The sequence below is a fragment of the Nothobranchius furzeri genome, chromosome 12, assembly GCF_043380555.1.
Source record: "Nothobranchius furzeri strain GRZ-AD chromosome 12, NfurGRZ-RIMD1, whole genome shotgun sequence".
In the NCBI taxonomy this organism is placed as follows: domain Eukaryota; kingdom Metazoa; phylum Chordata; class Actinopteri; order Cyprinodontiformes; family Nothobranchiidae; genus Nothobranchius; species Nothobranchius furzeri.
This window is the reverse complement of record NC_091752.1, coordinates 23,227,267-23,250,375: the sequence shown is the minus strand read 5'-3', so window position 1 is coordinate 23,250,375 and position 23,109 is coordinate 23,227,267. Positions and strand designations below refer to the sequence as shown.

At 42.4% G+C, this 23,109-nt stretch overlaps 1 protein-coding gene across 2 annotated transcripts; it reads right to left on the bottom strand.

Annotated features, from left to right (window-relative positions):
- Positions 1-371: 371 nt before the first annotated feature.
- Positions 372-22,575, bottom strand: LOC107375612 (collagen alpha-1(IX) chain). Of its 2 annotated transcripts, XM_054750048.2 has the most exons (27): positions 22,482-22,575; positions 21,968-22,077; positions 21,078-21,201; positions 14,108-14,501; positions 13,942-14,019; positions 13,748-13,843; positions 13,619-13,672; positions 9,696-9,749; positions 9,564-9,617; positions 9,430-9,483; positions 9,268-9,321; positions 9,127-9,180; positions 8,999-9,052; positions 8,562-8,615; positions 8,422-8,466; positions 8,280-8,333; positions 8,137-8,190; positions 7,988-8,041; positions 7,775-7,846; positions 7,654-7,689; positions 4,631-4,675; positions 4,493-4,525; positions 3,872-4,018; positions 3,242-3,418; positions 2,505-2,595; positions 985-1,062; positions 372-698 (listed from the first exon to the last, which is right to left on the bottom strand). In XM_054750048.2, exons 2-27 carry the CDS (start codon positions 22,044-22,046, stop codon positions 496-498), a joined length of 2,292 nt encoding a protein of 763 aa, XP_054606023.2. In that variant the 5' UTR covers positions 22,047-22,077; positions 22,482-22,575; the 3' UTR covers positions 372-495. The 2 variants fall into 2 exon arrangements, with proteins under 2 accessions (XP_054606023.2, XP_070398572.1); XM_070542471.1 differs by lacking the exon at positions 22,482-22,575 and having other exon boundaries at positions 21,968-22,214.
- Between the last annotated feature and the right edge of the window lie 534 nt (positions 22,576-23,109).

Genomic DNA, 23,109 nt, shown 5'->3' with positions numbered 1-23,109 from the left:
TGGTCATAGCTTCACTTTTGGCATGCTGATGTGATTAATTAAAGGTTAATATTGATGATGCTGTTTGACAGATGATTACTCATATTCTTGTTTCCTTTGTTCCAAACGTTTAAGTCACTTTGTTTCAGCCTGCTGCAGGCTGGTCAGCACGATTTATCAAGCAAAATGGGTCTAATGTGATCGGTATTTTATAAATGTTTATGTTATAGATGTCCTTTAAATGACACAGTTTGGCATTTTTCAGTATTTTATTAGAAAGATCAGATGCTGAAAGATGAGTTAAATGTGAGAGGATCCGTTTAAATTAAGCTAAAACTAATTTAAACGGTTTGTTTTCATAAAAAAATAAATTGTTCCCAATTCTTTCCAAATCACAGCTTTTAAAACTTCCGTTTTATTTGTGGTATTTACATAATTTTTCATTTTATTCAAACATTTACAAAGAATCAAAACTGTTTCTTTCGCTATTTGAGATCATTGTTTAAATTAGTTTTTTTAGGAGCGGTTCCTGAGCCTCCGTGGTGCCGGCTGGGGTGTCCCTGTGGGGGGGTTCAGATTAGCACATCCGGAGGTGGTGCAGACCCCCGGAGGTCCTCTGAGACCCGGGTGGCCCCTGAGTCCCGGTTGGCCCATGTGTCCCCTCTCCCCTTGTCTCCCGGGCTGACCGTTAAAGGCTCTGCCAGCATGTCCATGCTGACCTGTGATGGAGGCAGAAACGTTGTTTAGTCTTAAGCCTTTACAGCCGGCTCAGATAGCTGAGTACGACGGTTTTCTCAGCTTCCAAGAAGAGAGGACTTTCAGAGAAATGAGACTTCCCTTTTTTGGTAAATCAGCAAATCTGGTTACATTAGCAAGTCCTCTACCACACACACACACACACACACACACACACACACACACACACACACACATACAAGGCACAAATGCGGAATTTGGCTCTATGGGTTTAGTTAAAAAGTAGACATGTTTGAACATGAGATTTACCTTTTGTTCCCTGATCACCGGCATAACCTGGCAGCCCGTAGCCCTTGGCTCCTTTATCACCCCGCTCTCCTCTACCTCCTGCAATCATCCACAAACATTTAGCAGGAATTACAGAAAAGTGGTGGGGGTAAAAAAACTCCCTCATGTATCATTTTGACTCAGACCATTCACACGAACTAAAAACCACATACTTTAAACGTGATAAGGGTTGAATAAATGTTTAGAACTTCTTATAAAAAATGTTTGTGATTTCTTTGGAATAGCATGAAATTTGACTGCCGCATCGGATTCTGACTTCATACCATCAAAATGAAAAAGAAAAGTTTAACCTCTCAGTTCTGTGTGTACTTTCATCAAGTACTTAACAGTAAGAAAATCAGCAATTACCAATGGAAAGAGTTTAACCTGTGTTTAACTGGACTTCAAATAAAATGATATCAAGGAGAAAATAAGTTGTATAATTTTCTATTAATAAAATGGTGAATACCAAAGTTTCCATCTAAAACAGACTCATATTTGGATTTAGGCAAACTATCTACAGAGAAATGAGGTAATGTGCAATGTGTAACGCTCTAAAGCAGCATAGTTGTAACAAATGATAGATAAGGCTAGCAAAAAGGTCTAACCTTGTTATTTCAATAAATCTGCTGTGGTCTCTAGTGTAAATGAATGTCTCGTGAGTCATCTGTGAAAAAGAAAGTTCTTGCACTCCTGTTTGAGTAAACAGAATTTCACTGGAGGGCCAGAAAACATCAGGATTTGGAATCTTACTCTGTAATATTCATGATATTCAGACATCTTGCTTCTGATTGGCTAACAGCAACACAACTCTTCTACTGCCTTCGTTCGCTTGTTGAACAAAAATTGATGTTTTATCTCCACAAATAACACAAGCCTGAAAAAGTTCTGCCAGGTTGTGGAGAGGCTAATGCTAATAGTTAGCTACTAGCCGAGAAGCGAATTGCTCTCTCCTGTCTGCTAAATAAACAACAGCCTTCCCCGGGTGAGTTCACGATTGATGTAGATCCGTGTGTCTTTTTCTAACCAGAGCGGAAATGGGGGTAGAAGATTATTTTCACATTCAACCTGCATGTGAAACTCAGAGTGACCAATCGTGTTTCAAGAAGAACAGGTATTATGTTTCTTAGTGAACCCCCCCTTCATGGAACTTGTAGATGTGATGTTCACAAAGAAATCCATTTTTTCAGAGTGAGCGATGAGAGCCGTTTCCTTGTAGAGAACCGTTAATGTTGTCTTCCAGTGGCGCCCACACACACACATACCTCCGCGCTCTTACAAACTTTGGCAGAATGCGGCCCCTCCCACAGCACCGCTTCGTGCCAAAAGAGCCAGTCTTTTGAATGTCTCTTTAAGGTAAATGACCGACTAATGACTGCCTCTTTTCAACAATCCGAACAATCCTGACATTCTGTAACTATGTATGCCCTTTATATAAGTACTATAAATAAAGTTTATTTTGACATCAACCCTGATTGGTTTGTAACTCATCATTTCCACACCTGGTTCTCCTCGTCTACCAGGTTCTCCAGCTTCTCCATAGAAACCCGGAGGGCCCGTTTCCCCAGCAGCGCCATCATTACCAGGATCCCCCTGAATACATCATCACCAGAAAAAACAGAGTATTAATCATTTGCGTGCTTTCAAAATAAATTTGACAAACGCTACTGCTCAAATATGTTATTTGGCCAACTGCTGTCGTAATTTCCATTCTTGTTTGTCACTTCACAAAAGTGGTGCATTACTTGATTTGGCAGTAGACGTCAAACCTTCAGGCTTCATCACTGTAATGTAATATGATTTTAATACTTTTTTAATGTTCTCGTAACTTTAATGACATTTATCTGCCTCAGACTCCATGCGATTGGGAGTTGTGGAACATGAATCGATTCTACGTTGTGTAATAATGTGGAAAAGCCTTTCCAGTTGAAAAACAGCCAAAGAACCATTCAACACAGACCAAGTGTCTAGTCGGTGACTCCTTATTTGTCCTCATGGAGACGTGGAAAATTGTAATGTTTTCATTCCTAGCTTTTCTGCCAAATAATTCAGCTTTCTTAGGCCAGTCCAGACCCTTTCAATGTGGTAGCATTTTGCTCAGCAAGGAGGACAAAAGTGAAAAATGTATGTGTGTATAGAATTCTGACAGTACTTGGATTCCAGCATTCTGCAGAAAGTGAGGTGTCGGAAAAATTTGTGATACAGCTTCAGCATCTAACATCCATGCTGTAAAACTCACAGAAGGTCCGGGTGGTCCTTTCTGTCCAGGAGGGCCGGGGACACCCATGGGGACGTCCCCGTAGAGAGGACAAACAGCAGCACAGGTCCTTTTTACTGAGTTAGCAAAGGTGGACATCTGCTCCAGGACCACCTTCTTACAGATCTCAATCACATGCTCAGCTGGGAGAGTCGGACCCTGCAAAGAAAATCATTTCCACATTTATCAGTGGAGGTGCCTGAGCATGCTGAGGAAACTGCTGCCTTCTCCGAAGAAATGTAGTGAACCATGGCAGCAGTAAAATCTGGGGCTTATTACACAATTACAGCCACACCAATTAAAGTAGCAGCAAATAGTTTTTATTTTTACTTTAGGCTAGAGCTTTTATATTGATCTCAGTGATTGTTCATATCAGTTTCACATTTGACACCACTCTGTAGCGCTTTGTTGACCAAAAACCACACTAGATAGTTTCAGAATGAACGAGCTTGTAGATCAGTTGTGTGTGTGTGTGTGTGTGTGTGTGTGTGTGTGTGTGTGTGTGTGTGTGTGTGTGTGTTTATTCACACAGATGTGCTTAATGAGAAAACTACATTTTAAATACTACAGTAAGGTGTCTTTTATATGTTCAATGCTTCGTCTTCTACTTACTGGGGGCCCAGGTAGTCCCTGGAAACCATCAGGTCCTCCCTCGCCCCGGACACCCTTGACCCCAACAGGACCAGAACGTCCAGGTGGACCTGCAGAACCACGCTTTCCTCGTTTTCCCTGAGGACCTTGTTCACCCCTGTCTCCCACCTACAGAACATAAAGAACACCCAGAACACGTTTCACACACAACATTCAAAGTGTGGCCTATTTAGATTATTTGAAGCCATTTTAATAATAAATAAATTTGTATTACTTTTCTAAATAAAAACCAAATATAGCAGAAAACACCTGAGAAATGTGCAAGACTCATTTGGTTTCTTATGAAATCTGCAGATGCTGTGAATATGTGAGGAATGTTATTTGATGGATTCCTATTGAATTTTTCCAGCTATTAACTCGGCTGAGGCAAGTGAATGAATGAGGCATGTTTTAACTGACACACAAGCATATTTAAAACACCATTTTCACTACTTACATGATTCTTTTTAGGCTTAATGTGAGAGTAAAACGTCACTACTGGTTTATGAGACTACAACAGGTACTGGCAGGAAATTTTCTGTGAATTTTTATTTCATAACCATGATCAGAATCCTATGATGCGTTATTGACCCATCAGCTTACCCTTCCCTTTGGGCCCTTAACTCCTTTTACTCCCTGTAAAACCAAAACACCAGGATTATAATAATAATAATAATAATAATAATAATAATAACAAGATGTTGAAAATAAAGAATGATATTTTTCTGCTTGATGGAATACCTGTGCAGCTTTTTTTCCTTTAATTCCCTGGATCCCTGTGTCACCCTGTACAAAGCAAATAAGACTTGTGAATAAAAGCATCCATCAAATGAATATAAAATAAAATATAATAATAATATTTGTTTAACAAGTTGCTCATTACAGCTCATTTTAATGCAGTTTGACTCTGAAAACACAGTATGCAACTCGCTCTGCATCAAATAACAGAAACTGTATTAGCGGCTGGCTGATCAGGACTTTAGCTTTAGCAGAATCAGCAATTTCCATTCAAATTTTTAAACAGGCACAAGGTTGGAGAATGGTGATTAATACATTTACATTTATAATGGAAACACTAACAAACCTCCTCTATTGCTCAATTGTTGGACATGGAAAATAGGGAAAGTTTTAGTTGATTAACCCGTGGGTGGTTTGGATTAATTTGTCTAGTTTGAGTAATAAATTCATCCTGTGTTCACTCCGGGCTTCTCAGTCATGGAAACGTTGCAAACCCATAGAGTCACATTTCACCTGGTTGCTCATTAGTATCCCTTTTTCAGCATCCAGAGTTGTCTGCTAGACTTTACGGTCAGAAATGGAAGTGCAATGAGACCACAGATGGATGTTCCCTGCAGGGCTGAGCCACTGTGGCTCATCCCTGTTACTACTCCCATAGTTTCACTCAATCTGTCTAATACAAACTTGATTTGTATTTGTGCTTTGATACAAAAAGGCATATTTAATTTTCAAACAGACAATGTGTCATTTTTACCGATAATCTCTGGAAATATCCATCGAAACGTTATTGAAAACTAACAAAATGTTGCCAAATGTTGAAAAATAGATGGCTTTATACCATATAACCATAAAAATCTGGGCTAATGTACAAAGGATGCAGGTTTAGTGTATTTGGGGGACGCCATATTAGACGCCATGTTTTCTTCTGGCCGGCTCATGGTCCTGTGCCTGTAGATGAAATCACACTAGATGATTGGCTGGATGTACGAATTACGGGAGTTACGTTACCACGTTCAAAAACTTTGAGGCAGTAGGAAACACTAATTTAATAATACTGCTAAACTCGTTTAAACATATGTGAAAGAACAGAATCAAAAAGGTCGTACAAAATATTTTGGCTGAGTGGTGTCCTGATGATGTCATCATCAGGCGCACAAAACTACAGTGCCAGAAAACTAGCATCAGCATTGCATTCTCTTGATGGAATCAACTGAAGGATCAAATTCTGAGGAGTCACGCTCAGGTTGCATGCTTTCGTCTCTACAGGTAACAACATTTATCGTAGTGCTTTTTTAAAATAGTGACAGTCACGGTGATGCGGTGTAAACCTACCCTGAAATGTATGTACCACCCCCTAATGCTAGGAAGCTACACACTGCCACTTTAAGGAATTAGTAAATATACACTGCTTGTCCAAAATAAAGTTGCCCTCTGGATTTCATTAAACAAATAGGTACGAGCCTCCTATTGGGTAATTATTGCATGGGCAATTATCTTTCAGCTGGCAACAAGGTATTTAACCCCAGCTGATGCAACAAGTTGTTTCTCTCTTTTTTTTTAAACAACCATGTGGAAAGACACATCTGGTGGTCATGGAAAAGACGTTAGTCTGTTTGAGAAGGGTCAAACCATTGGCATGCATCAAGCTGAGAAAACATCTAAGAAGATTGTAGAAATGACTAAATTTGGGTTAAGAACTGTCCAACGCATTAAAAACAGGAAGGATAGTGGGGACCCGTCGTCTTCAAGAAATTAATGTGGCTGGAAAAAATTCTTGAATGACCATGACTGGTGATCACTTAAACATTTGGTGAAATCAAATCAAAGTAAAACAACAGTAAAACTCAGGACTATGGTTAATAGTGAAAGCAAGAGCATTTTCACACGCACAATGCAAAGGGAACCCAAGGGATTGGGACTGAACAGCTGTGTAGCTGTAAGAAAGCCACTAATCGGTGAGGCAAGCTGGAAAAAAAGGCTTCAGTTTGCTAGTGATCATAAAGATTGGACTCTGGAGCAATGAGAAGGTCATTTGGTCTGATGAGTCCAGTCGGCCCTGTTCCTGAGTGATGGGTGAGAAGAGAGGCAGATTAAGTGCCTACCCATCATGCCTAGTGCCTACTGTACAAGCCTGTGGGGGCAGTGTTATGATCTGGGGTGTTTGCAGTTGGTCAGGTCTAGGTTCAGCAACAGGATGTGCTCCAAGAATGAGGTCAGCTGACAACCTGAAAATCCTGAACGACCAGGTTATTCCATCTTCCCTGATGGTACGGGCTTATTCCAAGATGACAATTCCAGCATTCATCAGGCACAAATAGTGAAAGAGTGGTTAAAGGAGCACGAGGCATCATTTTCACACACAGATTGGCCATCACAGAGTCCAGACCTTGACCCCATTGAAAATCTTTGGGATGTTGTGGAGAATATTAGAGTGTGTGGCCTTTTTTTGTGGCAAATTTTTGGCCGGCTAGTATATTTCTCATATTTGGCATAAATTCCAAACGTTATTCTGAAATCTAATTTTGTCTTAGATATCTGCCTTGCTAATTCTTTAGAAAACTCACAGAACCATAAACACTTGTTTCCAAATTTCAGAAACATATATATTTTAAATATATCTTGTGTCATTATGTGAACACCCAGAAGAAGTTCTGGAAGGAAATTCATTTTATTCATTTATTTTTTTTACCCTTTGCTCAAGAGGAGAGGACACACTGAGCCACAGTGTTTGATTGTTTTCATTAGAAGCTTGCTCGATGACAACATAAGAGTAAAATCTGACAGCTGTGCAGGTTCCATGTAGGAAATGTGTCGCCTAACTTGGTGGATCTTCTAGTAGAATTCCTGAAAATTGTAAGGATTATTTCCAGGAAAAAGTCTTGGTTTGGAAAAGCATCAGCAAATCTTGTATTATATGCGGTTCAACAACTCAGAAAAGCCTTTCTGAAAAGCCACAGTAATTGTGCTATTAAACATTTGGCTTTCACTTTACATCTATATTGAATGATGGATGAAGAAGGTGTTACCTTAGGTCCTGGTTTTCCAGAAACGCCCACATGACCCTGTAAAGAGAGACCATGCGTTCACCATTTGAGGAAAATGAACCGGTGTTGAGAAAAGTAACAAAGTTGTACCTGGAGCACTTACAGTAGGTCCAGGTGGGCCAATAAATCCTGGTCTTCCTGGCTTTCCTGCAGAGCCCTTGTAACCTACTGGGCCCTTGAGAATAAGACATTTATAACCCAACCAAAGGAACTGCTGTATTCTTTTTGGGTTTCCTTTAATATGGCAAAATACTTTTAGAAAAAAGGCATAATGCGCTTGTTTTCAGTGACTGAAATGCCTGAAAATGTGACTTACAGTTTGGCCTTGGGGACCCATTTCTCCCGCTGTTCCCAGGGTGCCTTTTTCCCCCTATGAAAGACACAAATGGCAATAGAAGGATCTGTCACAGAAAGCTCCATATCCCTTTTTTTTTTTTTTTTTACAAAACGAAGAAGACATCAGACCTTTACTCCACTACTGCCAACTTTTCCACTGCGACCCTGTGGTCCTTGATACGCCTGCAAGAAAAGGATAATGTTCACAGAACTATGATAGATGTGCATGCCTCCAATGATTTTATTTAAAAGTGTCCAAAACATCTGTATACCTCTACACCAGGATCACCATCTCTGCCAGGTAGACCCGGATCTCCAATAATACCCTAAAAAGGGTACAAAATATGACTAGAGTCGAGTCATTTTGAGAATGTTGGCAGGAATTAGAAGATAGTTCTATCAACAGATAAATACTTTTGGTCCAAAGGTGCCAGCTCTGCCTACAGGTCCTTGGATACCCTAGTTTTCACAAGTTCAAACATAAACAGACATTAAATAAAAGTCCTTTAAATGTTTGCTGGTGTAGATGAAACAACAAATTTGGTGAAACTCACAGGCTTTCCCTTCTCTCCAGGAGCTCCTCTTTCCCCAGGATCTCCTACAATACCCTGTTGGACAACCACTGGTAAATTTATGGATTAGGATTTCACAATATGAGCAGCATCCAAGAAGGAACATGGTGAGCATGGAAGTCCTCTTTCATGTACAGCAGAGCAGATTATCTCTGTGGTTCTGCTCTTTTCTCTGTGACTCACCAACTAAAGTTGATACAGTTCAGACCTTCAGATCTCTGCCAACATCCAACAACATAAACTAATGTTGTTTATGGAGACGGCACATCAGCGAAAAGCATACAGTACTTTGATCCCAGCGTTTTACCCCATCACAAATGATTTCATTGCTTCCCTTGGTCACACGAGGGGATTTCGAAGGTAGAGACGGAGTAGAAAGAGTTTCCTTATGTGGAACAGGGAATCCCACAATAACCCACCTGCTTTCCTCTGGGACCAGGACGCCCTGCCACACCCGTACTTCCTTTTTGGCCCTAAAAACCAAACATGATGAGTTTAGATGATTTGCAATAAGAAAAAGACAGATACTGAAAGGCAACACAAATACCTTGACTCCTTGAAACCCAGGAATCCCTTCGTATCCTTTGAGGCCTTTAGCACCCTTCGAGGAAACAATACATTTAGTAAAACGCTAATCAGATAATTGTTTGTAACACGGCTTACCGCTGTGGCTCAAAGGTTAACTCACAGCTCCTCCTGGCTTCCCAGTCTCTCCAAAGTCTCCAGGATGTCCTCGAACTCCCTTTAAATGAAGCCAAAAAGTAAAATTTGAAGTTAGGTATGAAGTTCTACAACAGCAGAGATAAAATGTTGCTAAATTGGTCTAATTACAACCAACAGAGGGGTTTACCTTAAAACCTGCTGCCCCCTTTAGTCCTTTCAGTCCTTTAGGACCTCTGTCCCCCTATGAACATAGCATCTCAGGCAGATATGTAACATTTCAGAATTAGAACAGAATTATTTTAAATCTGTGTTTGAATTTACCACTTGCCCCCAGGATCCCCTCATCCCTTTTTCGCCTTTGATTCCTTGTTCACCCTAAGGATGTGATGATTCATTAATGAAGCGTTAAAAAAATCTAAACAGAAGTGTAAGCAGTCACAGACAGAGGCTCACCTTCAGACCTGCCTCACCAATGTTCCCATAGTCTCCGGTGATTCCACGGATTCCCTGCAAGTAATTTGAATCATTACCTCTTGAACAGCAATCATTTGTGTTTAAATGAACCAGACCAGAAAAAAAATTCACAATCTAAATGTAAAGGGACGGTTTTCATTGAGTTAAACATGAACCCTTTGAAGAGCTTAATCTGGATAAATCAGATAGCATAAAAGAACAAGAAAAGACATTAAAACATGACAACATTCCTTAAATAAACATTAAGATTGGTTCTACAAATACTGACAAGGACTAAGCAGAAATGTAAATATATATCGTGAATTTATGAGTTCACATTCTCACCCAGACCATGTTTCTTTTAAAAATATTCTTTAAAAGATGGTGATTTGTCTTTATTATTTAATGGGAGGACACAACATCGAGAACACATCAATACCTCCAGATGTCCTTTATGTTTATGATTATTTATTTGGCAGATGCATTTATCCAAAGGGACATACAATTGTGAATCTATAGGGCATGTTGTGATCTGTGGGGGAAACCGGAGTACTCGGAGGAAGCCCACGCATGCATGGGGAGAACGTGCAACTCCACGCAGAAAGGCTGCATCCAAGTTTCGAACCTGCAACCTTTTTGCTGTGAGGCAACAATATTCAATTCAATTCAAGTTTATTTATATAGCGCCAAATCACGACAAGAGTCGTCTCAAGGCACTTCACATAGTAAACATTCCAATAGAGGTCAGTTCATTAAGCCAATCAGTAAAAAGTTTCCTATATAAGGAACCCAGCAAATTGCATCAGTCCTCATTCTAAGCAAGCATTTAGCGACAGTGGAGAGGAAAACTCCCTTTTAACAGGAAGAAACCTCCAGAGGATCCTGGCTCAGTATAAGCAGCCATCCACCACGACTCACTGGGAATCGAGAAGACAGAGCAGACACACACACACACACACACACACACACACACACACACACACACACACACACACACACACACACACACACACACACAAACAACTTTCTCCTCTAAATGTGTGGTAAAAAGTAAAACACATCTGCAAAAATCTGTTATTTTATTTACAGTTGCCTTTCATAATTGAGTAAAAACAGGAAAAGGCTGTGAAATTCTTAAAAATGAAAAAGGAGCCAGCTCTTCCCTTCAGCAGACAGCTGCAGATGTGAATATTTTCACTTTAAATTTATGACTTGTTAATCTCTTTGATTCTTACCAGCGTAGCTCAGAGAGTCTTAACAACACTCAGGGGAACATGTTAAAAATGAATTTTTCTTTTTTCATATGCGACAGTTTGGCATTTACCTTGCCCTTTGCTGTCAAAGAAATCCCCTCTGCTGCTTGGGAAAGCACTGTAGACTGCCATTCACCCTGAGCAGATTTCCAGAGTCTTACGTGCTACATGTTCTTGTCTTCAGATGCAGCTGTAGCTCATCTGGGACCAAACATCTGCCTTTAGCAACTGGTTAGAGTTTTGACCTCCTGCCAGCTTGTGAATCACAGAGCCCCATGTTGTTTATCGCCTTCCCTGCTGGCATCCAAGGAGGGCATTTCCTGGCACGGATATGATGAACTGCCCATCTCAGCCGGTGGGTGGTCCTTCACCCCGATCCTCTGTCCTGCCTCAGAGATGTCGTAAATTTCATGGTTCTGCCTCTCGCCATACTGTCGGCCATCTTTGAGGTTAACCTCTGTCCAACATAGTATACTTACTACTCACAGTTAGGTGAGATAGTTAAATAAACTCATAATGTACAAAAGGCCTGGTTCTGTTTGAAGTGTTTGTTGACTCAGGATAATGCCGCCGGTACGGTGGAAAACACTTGTCCATCTACTTCTGGGGAAGTGGGCATCTGTACAAACGATTCTGAGCCATGTTGTTGTGTTTATGACTAATGCTTCCCGAGTCCTTTCTATGTTTTCCACAAATAGAACAAGTACAATCCTTTTCCTAAAAAGCTGGATTTACTATAGAAAACATGACATTTTTTCAATAATATATACTGCTATACAAATTCAAAACTATTAAATATCAGATAAATGGAATGAAAATGAAGTATAGTTTCAAGCAAGGTCAAAGTAATGAATTTGATCTAACCAACAGGCTTTAAAACCATTGATGGCTACACGAACCTATCGGGAAGTTTTCTTTTTATTAACCCCTTGTAGATAACTGTCACTCATTCACATCTGATCACTTCTGGCATTAAAACATCCAAATGGAGCATCAGTATTAGTACTTTCATCAAAACCCTACAATTTTCACAACTGTACATGTCAACTGCACTGGTGGAAGATCTTCTGGAAGCAAGGGCCAGTTGTAAGTCGTACTCTGGGGAAGAACCCCCACTGGTGCACCATTTTCAGAAACTAGAAGCTACCCTCACCACAGGTGAGCTTCACATGGCAGGTTTTGGACTCTTAAATCTTGATATATGAGCATCTCGTTCCGAATTGGATAACAACAACCATTAACTTGTAATGTGGATGTTTTATCTCCACAAATAACACACGCCTTGAGGAGTTCTGCTGTGTGTTGTAGTTGCTAATGCTAACAGTTAGCTAGTATTTGCAAGACGTTCTCTGCGGTTTCCTGGATGCTAAACCAACGACTTTACGTGTTGCGAGTCAAGATGGGTGAGTCCATGAATGTTAAGTGACAGTGTGTCATAGATCTGTCTGACCTTTCAAATCCAAAAGTTCCACCGTATATTTTCTCTCAAAAACTAATGCAGGAACTGTTCATGATCAGCCAGCATGAAAAACTCACAGTGACCAATTATGATCAGAAAAAAATTTTTTTTAATGGTTTTTCAGTGTTTCACACCTTTAAAGCTGGGGTACATTGTTTAAAAATGTTTACAGCATCTTATCCTATGGGTAATCTTTCATAATTTATATTTCCCCATAGTCCTTCCCCTGGCCTCTACAGCAAAATGAATCATTTACGCGAGTGTAGAGCGTTGACCAATAGAGTTGCATATCAACAAGAGGGAGCTGTCAATACATAAGAATGCACCTCCAGTTCCATGCATGCAATAACAATACAAAAGTATCCTTGTGTTATGTTGGTTTTTACTCAAACTGGACTTTTTCAAGGCTTCCTCAAAGCGAACATCAGTTATAAGCCTAATTACAGTCACTTCCGCTTCCTGAAGATTCCTTCACGTTGTGTATCGCTACTATCACCATTCTTCACAGATCTTCTGCTGTCTCACTAACAGATCAGCTTAAAGGAGTGCATTACTCATTTAATAATTACATTTGCAGTGGTCTCTAGTAGGAATGAATGCATTGTAAGTCGTTCTTGGAGGGAAGAAATATACTGGTGCGCCGTTTCTTTGACCCAAAAGTTGCCCACATCACAGCTGAGCGTCCACAATTTACTTCCTGATATTTGGACATCTCATCCTGGATTGGATAATGCAACTACCACTGACTTGCAACAAAGATGTTTTGTCCACAAATAACACAAGTCTATAGATGTTCTGCTGTGGGGTGAAGTTGCTAATGCTAACGGTTAGCTTAAACTAGCCGAGACGTCCGCTGCTGATTCCCGGGCGTTAAAACACCAACAGCCTTCTTTGTCGTGAATTAAGATCAGTGAGTCAATGAATGTTAATTCTCAGTGTGACGTAGATCTGTGAGGATTTTCTAAACCTAGAGTTTCACCATCTATTTTCTATCAGAAGTTAATGCAGGAGATAGGTGTAGGAGATTATTTTCAGGTTCAGCCAGCACAAAAATCTCAGAGTGATCGATTATCGGAAAAAAGATAAATAGTTTTTAAGTCAGCCACACCTTTAACTCTGTGTGCCTCAAGAGAAGGTGAATTCCTCTGCTAAGAATGCATCCAGTAAACATTAGCTGCTTGATTGATTGAGAGGTATATGTGTTTATTTACCCAGTTCCCTTGTCTTCCTTGGTCTCCGGGTTTTCCAGGAAGACCCCTGTGACCCTGCAGAGTACAAAATACATGAAATATGTCAGCGACTCTATTTGTTCAGCCAGTTTCCCGTGCAGGGGCACTCACTTTTGGCCCTGGAGGGCCCTGAATGCCAGGTTGTCCGTGCATACACTTGCAAGTTGCTCTTCCAGCTGTTAGGCCAATCACAGCGTATCCTCCACACTACCAGGGATAATAAAAAAAAGGCCAGAATGGTTTTAAAATTCCACACCCACTTCTAAAATCTGGAGTGTAACTGAGTTAGAACAAGGATGACTCACCACGCTGGAGAGCTCACAGCAGTTTTCTGAATAAGCCTTTTCAGGGTCACACGAGACCTCCATCTGCTGGAGATCCACCTAAAAGGAAAACAGGAGCTATTATTAAAAAAAATTAGGTCAAACTGGATTAAATTTTCAATAATAATCACATTCAAGCTGCACATACTGAAGCCGAGCGGTCTCCCACAGCTCGCTTGACAATGGAGGTGTATCCTTGGCGGATGACTGGTCTTGGCTCATCGATAGACTCCACCTTAACCTCCTCACAATCTATAAGCAGCCTCACTTGGCTGCCCTTTACGCTCAAAGCCAGCTTGTGCCATTCTCCATCAAACAACTTTCCCACACCATGGAAGGTCCTCAACATCTGACTCCCATGGGGGCTGGTGTAGAAAAAGTCCAAAGAATGTGCCTCACCCTGGAAACGTAAGCCAACTTGCTCTCTTCCCTCTGGGTCACTGACTTGCCAAAGGTCCCAGGATGTCTGAGCGGTGTCGTTGGTCACCTTAAATGTTGCAATGATGGAGTATTCAGAGGGAAGTCCATCTGGATACACGTTACTGTAACACAAAGCTGAGATTCAGGCTGCTGTATATTTTCATTAGAAGACAAAGTGTTTATTTATTTTTATTTATTTATTTATTTACTTAAAGGTCAAATTTTCTCATATTTTTAAACATGTACAATGGTCTCCAGTAGGAATGACTGCATTGTAAGTCGTACTCATGGGGGAAGAAAAACTCTGGTGCACCTGTTTGAGGAAGTAGAAGTCAGCCGGAGGAGAAAGTAGCAGAAGATGCCAGGGTTTTGAGTCTTATTTCCTGATGTTTGGATATCTCACCTCTGATTGGCCAACTCGCTGACTAAGTTTGCTTTGCAACGTTGATCTTTCATCTCCACAAATAACACAAGCCTGGAGGAGTTCTGCTATGTTGTGGAGTTGCTAATGCTAATGTTTCTGCTTGCTGAGACATTCACTGCTGTTTCCTGGATGCTAAATCAACAGCAGCCTTCCCCATCATGAGTGGGTTAGTCCATGAATGTTAAGTGACAGTGTGACTTAGGTCTGTCAGGCTTTTCTGAACCAAGCGTTATTCTGTCTATTTTCTTTCAGGAGCTAATGCAGAAAATACGAGTATAGAAGACTATTTTCACATTCAGTCTGCATATTAAAGTCGGAGTGACTGATCATTTTCAAAAATAATAGGTAATCAACTGTTTCTCAGGGAAACCTGCTCTTTAAGGGAGCCTTGCAGAGATTTCCCCTTTTCAGGAACTATGTATGATTTTTTTATTGTCTTACCCAGTATGGTGATATTATGTAAGCAAAACTTTTTTTGTCTTAAGTCCATCCCTGTCTCGTAGAGCCCCATGCAATTTGAATTGAGTACAGCTCAGAATTAGCCACAAGCATTTGACATCTGCTTCCATACAGATGTCAATCACAGATCATGTCCACATGTTTGCGGATGTGCCTACACTAACGCAAAGTTGGACGTATTTTTATGGGCAATTAAGTCATTGTAAAACAATGTGTTTTGTTTGTGTTGTCCACTCCCTGGGCTGCCACCTTACCATGGTGGAGGGGTTTGAGTGTCTCAATGATCCTAGGAGCTAAGTTGTCTGAGGCTTTCTGCCTCTGGTAGGGTCACCCATGGCAAACAGGCTCTAGGTGAGGGATCAGACAAAGAGTGGCCCGAAGACCTCTTATGATGAATTATATAAATGGAAACCGTGTTCCCTCGCCCAGACGTGGGTCACCGGGGCTCCCCTCTGGAGCCAGGCCTGGAGGTGGGGCACGTTGGCGAGCGCCTGATGGCCGGGCTTTCACCCATGGAGCCCGGCCGGGCACAGCCCGAAGAGGAAACGTGGGTCCCCCTTTCCATGGGCTCACCACTGGTGGGAGGGGCCAAAGGGGTCGGGTACAGTGTGTGACGGGTGGTAGTCGAGGGCGGGACCTTGGCGGTCTGATCCTCAGCTACAGAAGCTGGCTCTTGGCACATGGAATGTCGCCTCTCTGGTGGGGAAGAAGCCTGAGTTGGTGTGTGAGGTTGAGAGGTTCCGAGTAGATATAGTCGGACTCACCTCAACGCATGGCTCTGGCTCTGGAACCAGTTTCCTTGAGAGGGGTTGAACTTTCTACCACTCTGGAGTTGCTCCCACTGAGAGGCGCTGAGCAGGGGTGGGCATAATAGTTGCCCCCATCTTCGTGCCTGTACGTTGGGGTTTGCCCCAGTGAATGAGAGGGTAGCCTCCCTCCGCCTACGTGTGGGGGGACAGGTTCTGACTGTGGTCTGTGCTTATGCACCAAACTACAGTTCCGACTACCCACCCTTTTTGGAGACCTTGGAGGGGGTGCTGGAAAGCGCTCCTTCCGGTGACTCCCTCGTTCTGCTGGGGGACTTTAATGCTCATGTGGGCAACGACAGTGGGACCTGCAGAGGTGTGGTTGGGAGGAACGGTCCCCCGGATCTGAATTCGAGTGGTGTTTTGTTATTGGACTTCTGTGCCAGTCATGGATTGTCCATAATGAACACCATCTTCAGACATAAAGGTGTCCATATGTGCTCTTGGCACCAGGATACCTTAGGCTGCAGCTCGATGATCGACTTTGTTGTCGTTTCATCTGACCTGCATGTCTTGGACACTCGGGTGAAGAGAGGGGCGGAGCTGCCAACTGACCACTACCTGGTGGTGAGTTGGCTCAGATGATGGGGGAAGATGCCGGTCAAACCAGGCAGGCCCAAACGTATCGCGAGGGTCTGCTGGGAACGTCATGCAGAGTCTCCTGTCAGAAGGAGCTTCAATTCCCAAATCTGACAGAACTTCCAAAATGTTCCGGGGGAGGTGGGGTTCATTCAAATTCAATTCTAATTCAAATTCAAAGATACTTTATTAATCCCAGAGGGAAATTAGAGTTTCAGTACACACAATTCTGAGGTCAGACATACATATATAGGCATAGATACATGACAAGAATTGGTGACTGTGGTCATTCGCAACCCGAGTCACGCTACCTTAATAGAGTTTGGAGGGGTTTATATGAGGATTGAGTCAGGTGGAGGGAAAAAAAGGCACTTCAGAGTTACCCTCCACAGGGAGGGCAGTTTTGCTATGCAAAAAACACCTTGGACAGAAATGCAACACACTTCAGACATTACACAACATAAGTGTCTACTAGGTGGGGAGGTAGGGTAGAGGACTCTCCAAACATCAGTGCATGCAGCCACAATAAGCAGCGCCCGTCAGCGCTCTTAAACCTGACACCAACACAACGAATATCCAGACGTCTTCAGAATCCTCTACAGAAAGTTGGGAGAGGCAGATCAAGTTCCACTGTTTCTAGGAGTCCATGATATGCCCAACTGGCTCTGTCCCAGAGGGGCAACCAGGAGCCCCTTCTCCCATTCTCATCGTTGAAAAAATCTTATCAATCGCGTTGAGAGACCAACTGACCAGGTCCATTTTTCATTATTTCCGGTTTACAGAAAAAAATGCAAAAGCGCCATACACCCAAAGACAGACAAAGAGCCTTGGGATAAGATAGGGAGGAGAGGAGGAAAAAAGCGTCTGTACTCTCCAAGAGCCAGAAGAAGAAAAAACTGTCTGAATGGACCCTGTTCCTTTCCTCCATTGTTGAGGCAGCCGACCGGAGCTGTGGTCCCAGGATCGTCTGTGCCTGTTGTGGTGGCAACCCCCGAACCCGCTGGTGGACACCGGCGGTTAGGGATGCTGTCAAGCTGAAGAAAGAGTCCTATCAGGTCTTTTTTGGCCTGTGGGACTCCAGAGGCAGTTGACGGGTACCGGCAGTCCAAGCGGAATGCGGCTCGGGTGTCGCAAGGCAAAAACCTGGGCATGGGAGCAGTTCGGTGAGACCATGGAGCAAGACTTCCGGATGGCTTCGAGGAGATTCTGGTCCACCATCCGGCGCCTCGGGGGGGAAAGCAGTGCACTACCAACACTATCTATGGTGGGGACAGTGTGCTGCTGACCTCTACTCAGGACGTCGTGGATCGGTGGGCAGAATACTTCGAAGACCTCCTCAATCCCACCGACACGTCTTCCAGTGAGGAAGCAGCGTCTGGGGACTTTGGGTTGGCCTCTCAAATCTCTGGTGCTGAGGTCACTGAGGTGGTTAAAAAGCTCCTCTGTGGCAAGGCCCCAGGGGTGGATGAGATCTGCCCGGAGTTTCTTAAGGCTCTGAATGTTGTGGGGCTGTGTTGGCTGACGCGGCAACTGCAATGTCGAGTGGACATCGGGGGCAGTCCCACAGGACTGGCAGGCCGGGGTGGTGGTCCCCTTATTTAAAAAGGGGGACCGCAGGGTGTGTTCCAACTACAGGGGGATCACACTCCTGAGCCTCCCTTGTAAGGTCTATTCAAGGGTTCTGGAGAGGAGGGTCCATCGGATTGTTGAACCTCAGATTCAGGAGGAGCAATGTAGTTTTCGTCCTGGCTGAGGAGCACTGGACCAGCTCTATACCCTTAGGGGGATCCTGGAGGGTGCGTGGGAATTTGCCCAACCAGTCTACATGTTTTTTGTGGATTTGGAGAAGGTGTTTGACCGCGTCCCTTGGGGGGCCCTGCGGGGGGTACTCCGGGAGTATGGGGTACTAGGCCCTCTAATACAGGCTGTTAGGTCCCTGTATGACCGGTGTCAGAGATTGGTCCGCATTGCCGGCAGTAAGTTGGGCTCGTTCCCAGTGAGAGTTGGACTTCACCAAGGCTATCCTTTGTCACCGATTCTGTTTATAACCTTTATGGAAGGATTTCTAGGTGCACCCAAGGTGTGGAGGGCATCCGTTTTGGTGGCCTGAGTATCAGGTCTTTGCTTTTTGCAGATGATGTGATCCTGTTGGCTTCATCAAAACAAGATCTTCAACTTTCACTGGAGCGGTTCGCAGCCAAGTGTGAAACAGCGGGGATGAGAATTGGCTCCTCTAAATCTGAGACCATGGTCTTGATTCAGAAAAGGATAGAATGCCTTCTCTGGGTCAGGGATGGGGTCCTACCCCAAGTGGAGGAGTTTATCTCGGGGTCTTGTTCATGAGTGAGGGAAAACTGGAGTGTGAGATTGATAGGCGGACTGGTGCTGCATCTGTAGTGATGTGGGCGTTGTACCAGTCTGTTGTGGTGAAGAGAGAGCTGAGTCAGAAGGCGAAGCTCTCGATTTACCGGTCGATCTACGTTCCTACCCTCACCTATGGTCATGAGCTTTGGGTAGTGACCAAAAGAACGAGATTGCGGATACAAGCGGCCGAAATGAGTTTTCTCCGAAGAGTGGCTGGGCTCTCCCTTAGAGATAGGGTCAGAAGCTCGGTCATTCGGGAGGGGCTCGGAGAATACCTGCTGCTCCTCCACATTGAGAAGAGCCAGTTGAGGTGGCTTGGCTTCTGATCAGGGTGCCTCCTGGACGCCTCCCTGATGAGGTTTTCCGGGCATGTCCAACCGGGAGGAGACCTAAAGGCAGACCCAGGATACGGTGGAGGGACTATGTCTCTCACCTGGCCAGGGAACGCCTTGGGATTCCTTGGAGCTGGCCCAAGTGGCTGGGGAGAGGAAAGTCTGGGCCTCTCGCCTTAGGCTACTGCCCCTGCAACCCGGCTCCGGATAAGCGGATGAAAATGGATGGATGGATGTGTTTTAGCTCTATTGCTCAGCTAGAGGTGCATGTTTGCCAATGAGAGGTGTTGCTTCCAGCCATAATCACAAAAGCAGAGAGAGGGGCTTAGGGTATAATACAATTTCCACCTCTAGATGGTGTCCTCTGAGAAAAAACTCCAAACTTCTGGTTTAACTAGTTTATGTGTAATGAAACAGCTGTGGTGGCTTGGATCACTTGTCCTGTAGTAGTTCACTGTTTCCTCCCCTTTTTTATTTGCTACAGCTAACAATGTTTTTGTTAGCATTTCTGCTAATAAAAAATGTGATCCTCAGCGGTACGGGTGGGGCTACAGTGTTAGCCTCCCTCATCCTCGGCTAACGTGACCATACATTTTAAATACTTCAACACCTTTTTTCTTATCATTCAAAGCAAAATCTAAATTAGCAACAGGAACAAATCTACTTTCACACAACATTAATGATGTTTTCCTGCTTAATTTAAATAGGCAAGTGGAGTTTTCCTCTCCACTGTCGCTACATGCGTGCGTCGATGCTCTGATGGGAATAATTTCTTGACTCCTCTGAAGCAGTCAGTATTAACTTACTAATGGGCAAATAAATAAATACCATTTTTAAAACAACAGTTGAAAGGCAATGATAAATTGTCACTGTTAGCTTGCTAACTTCTATACATCTAAGCTATATGCCAGTGTTTAAAAGTAAAGTCTGTTATTTCCTTGTTAATCTTTCCTATTTATTGCTCAAATAAATGATTAATTCATAAATTAATGTTGGTATTAATTTAATATACCTTCATCAGTTACTGGAGGCCACTGTCTAACATAATGAATCTAGATATTTGTCATGCTGTCACAGAGTCGGTTTACAATGACTGCAGAATGAATGAATCATTGGCGAGTGCCACCGCTCTAATGGCGGCGCCGCAAGATGGTGACCGCTGTGACTGCTGTGAAGTCACTGACAAAACAAGTCAGTGACTCGAAGCAATCTGCTACCTTTTAACTAATTAGCTTCATGAAATGAACTCAAAAACACTGATAAGTAGGTTCCGTTAGAATCTTTGCTTTGTAAAGTTCATTAAGATGACTCTTTGTCTGATTCACTGGCTACATAAATAAACTGAATTTAATTGAGTTTATTAAGCAAACAATTAAACAAAAATACATAATGGTCACAATAATTTTAGGGCTTCTCCCTTAGGCGTGGTTCGGGGTGTGACCAAGTGCAACGATGTCTAGCAGTAATGGAATTTACATCACTTCAGCCAGACGTAGAATCAAACCCAACAGGTGAGAAGGAAAAACAAACAAAACACATTTTTGTAGTTGTGCGTCTGTCTCTGAGAACAATTCAGCACAGCTCTGTTTGTGTGTCTTGTTCCGAACACAAGTTGAAGCTAAAGTGCTGGATGAAGAAAAAAAAACTGAAATGAACAAAAATAAATTCAATAAGACACATACAAACTGATCATATTAATAGGATTCATCTGGCTTAATTGGCTTTGAATTGTACCTTGTGGCTTTCCGTAGGTGAATGGAGGGGTTGACTCTGTAGGCCACTGCCTCAGGCTGAGATCCATCCACTCTCCTCACGCCTTTGGTCTCAGGGACACGGAACTCCTCCAGCAGATCAAAGCCTGACAGCACAACCTCTGAACTTAGCATAACGTCACAACAAATGTCAAAAGCCTTTTGGATCTAAAGGCTTATTTAACTGAATTTTAAAGCACCGTCCTTTCTCATGTCATCTGATGATGTAAACAGTAGCATGTTTATTTTCCTGCACAGGTGTGTTTAGCTCCTGAACTCTAAAACACTGGGGACTTTTGTGCTGTAGTTTGCATGAGATCAGCATGGCTGTAGTCTTTCCTGTGACGCTAGCATGTGGATGAAAGCTGAACATGCTTCTAATAACTACAGCTATGACCTCAGCAGAATTAAAGACTGTTGTCTTTTTCTCTTTTCTCAATTGAACTTGAAGTAAATTTCCCTACTGTGCAGCCCAGGCAATGAGCCGCTGTGGTAACGGGTGTTTTAATGGTGACAGGGAGCGTCAGCTGCAGGGCATCAAAGCTTCATACTCTCAGGTTCACCCAAGAATGACCTCATTATGACCACAGTAGCACTGGCAACAGGCACACAATACTAGCTAATGCACAATACTGAACCATCAATTGCTAAACACTGATATCTGCTGGTCGTAGTTAGACATCACGCCATTGAAGGTGTGAAGTTACGCTGTTAGAATGGTTTACATGTAACTGATTTAAGGACGAACACATTTAGCACCAAGTTTCAAACAATCACATTGTGCATTATTTTTATTTCTTTGCCAATTTTACATAATTTAAATAATTGCTTTGATAAACAATAAGAAGTGCTTTGAATGAAAAGTAAACTTACTTGGCAACTTGTGACAGTGAAATAATCCCAAGATGGAAAAGAGTGCAGCAGAAACCAGCATGTCTTTGAAGGCTGACATTGTTGAGTTTTGTTCTAGAAGCTAGAAGGGCCTGTGATACAGCAATTAAGGGTATTAGTCGTTTAAACACGTTTAAATTAAGATTATCTCAGCTTTAGTCTTTCATTAAGGTCAGCTTAGATTCTGAACAAGGTACCAGAACTTCTCCAAAGACACACCTGAGTAAAAGGTTAGTTAAAAAAAGTAAATAAGTACACGACAGGAGACAGCTAAGCAACAAACGTTAATGAAACATTCCCTATACTAAACAGACATTTTTTCTCTTTAATAATTTCTAAAATTAAACATTTTAGACATATTTTTGTTTTTGTTTTCATTCTCAAAAGCTGTATCCTAGTTTACCCAATGCAACAACTAAATTCACATTTGATCAAATCATATCAAAGTCCATTCATTTTATGACAAGCAAAGAAATAAAATAATTCAATTACTCACATTTTTCTAAAAGCATCAGAGCTTCTGCAGGATATATCCCACTTTAAAGTGCCATCCGGGCCAAGGTCTGTGTCCAACAGAACCAATCACACTAAACACAGTGGTTCTCAGAGGACCCTGACCCCTGAGCTCCACAGCACCTGTGGTCCCCAGGGGATCTGGCTCTTCCTATAGGCCAGTCATGCTGACAGCCGAGCTAATGTAGCTCAGTCAACGCTGAAACCAGGCCAGGCTTGCAAGTTTGAACTATTAAAAGGAGGAAATGGCTATATTACCGTAGGAATTAGAGGTTGACGATACTGATATTTAGAGGTCATGGTCAGCAGATGGTCGACGTGTGCTGATTTTTTTTTTTGGGTTGATTTTCATGCGTGATAAAATGTCACTAATCACATCTGTTGATGAACAAAATTTCTGAATCTGAATCGGTTTTTGAACACTACTAAATCTTAATTTTGTGCACTGCTCCGTGTTAAAGTCCAACATCTATCTAAAGTTAATCAAACAAATCAATTAACTGACCAAGTATTACATGTTCAAAACTGGAATATAAAAAGATATTTAAGTTGAAAATGATTTTAGAGCTTTTTTTATGCAGATGTTATTCAGGAATGTAAATATGCATCTA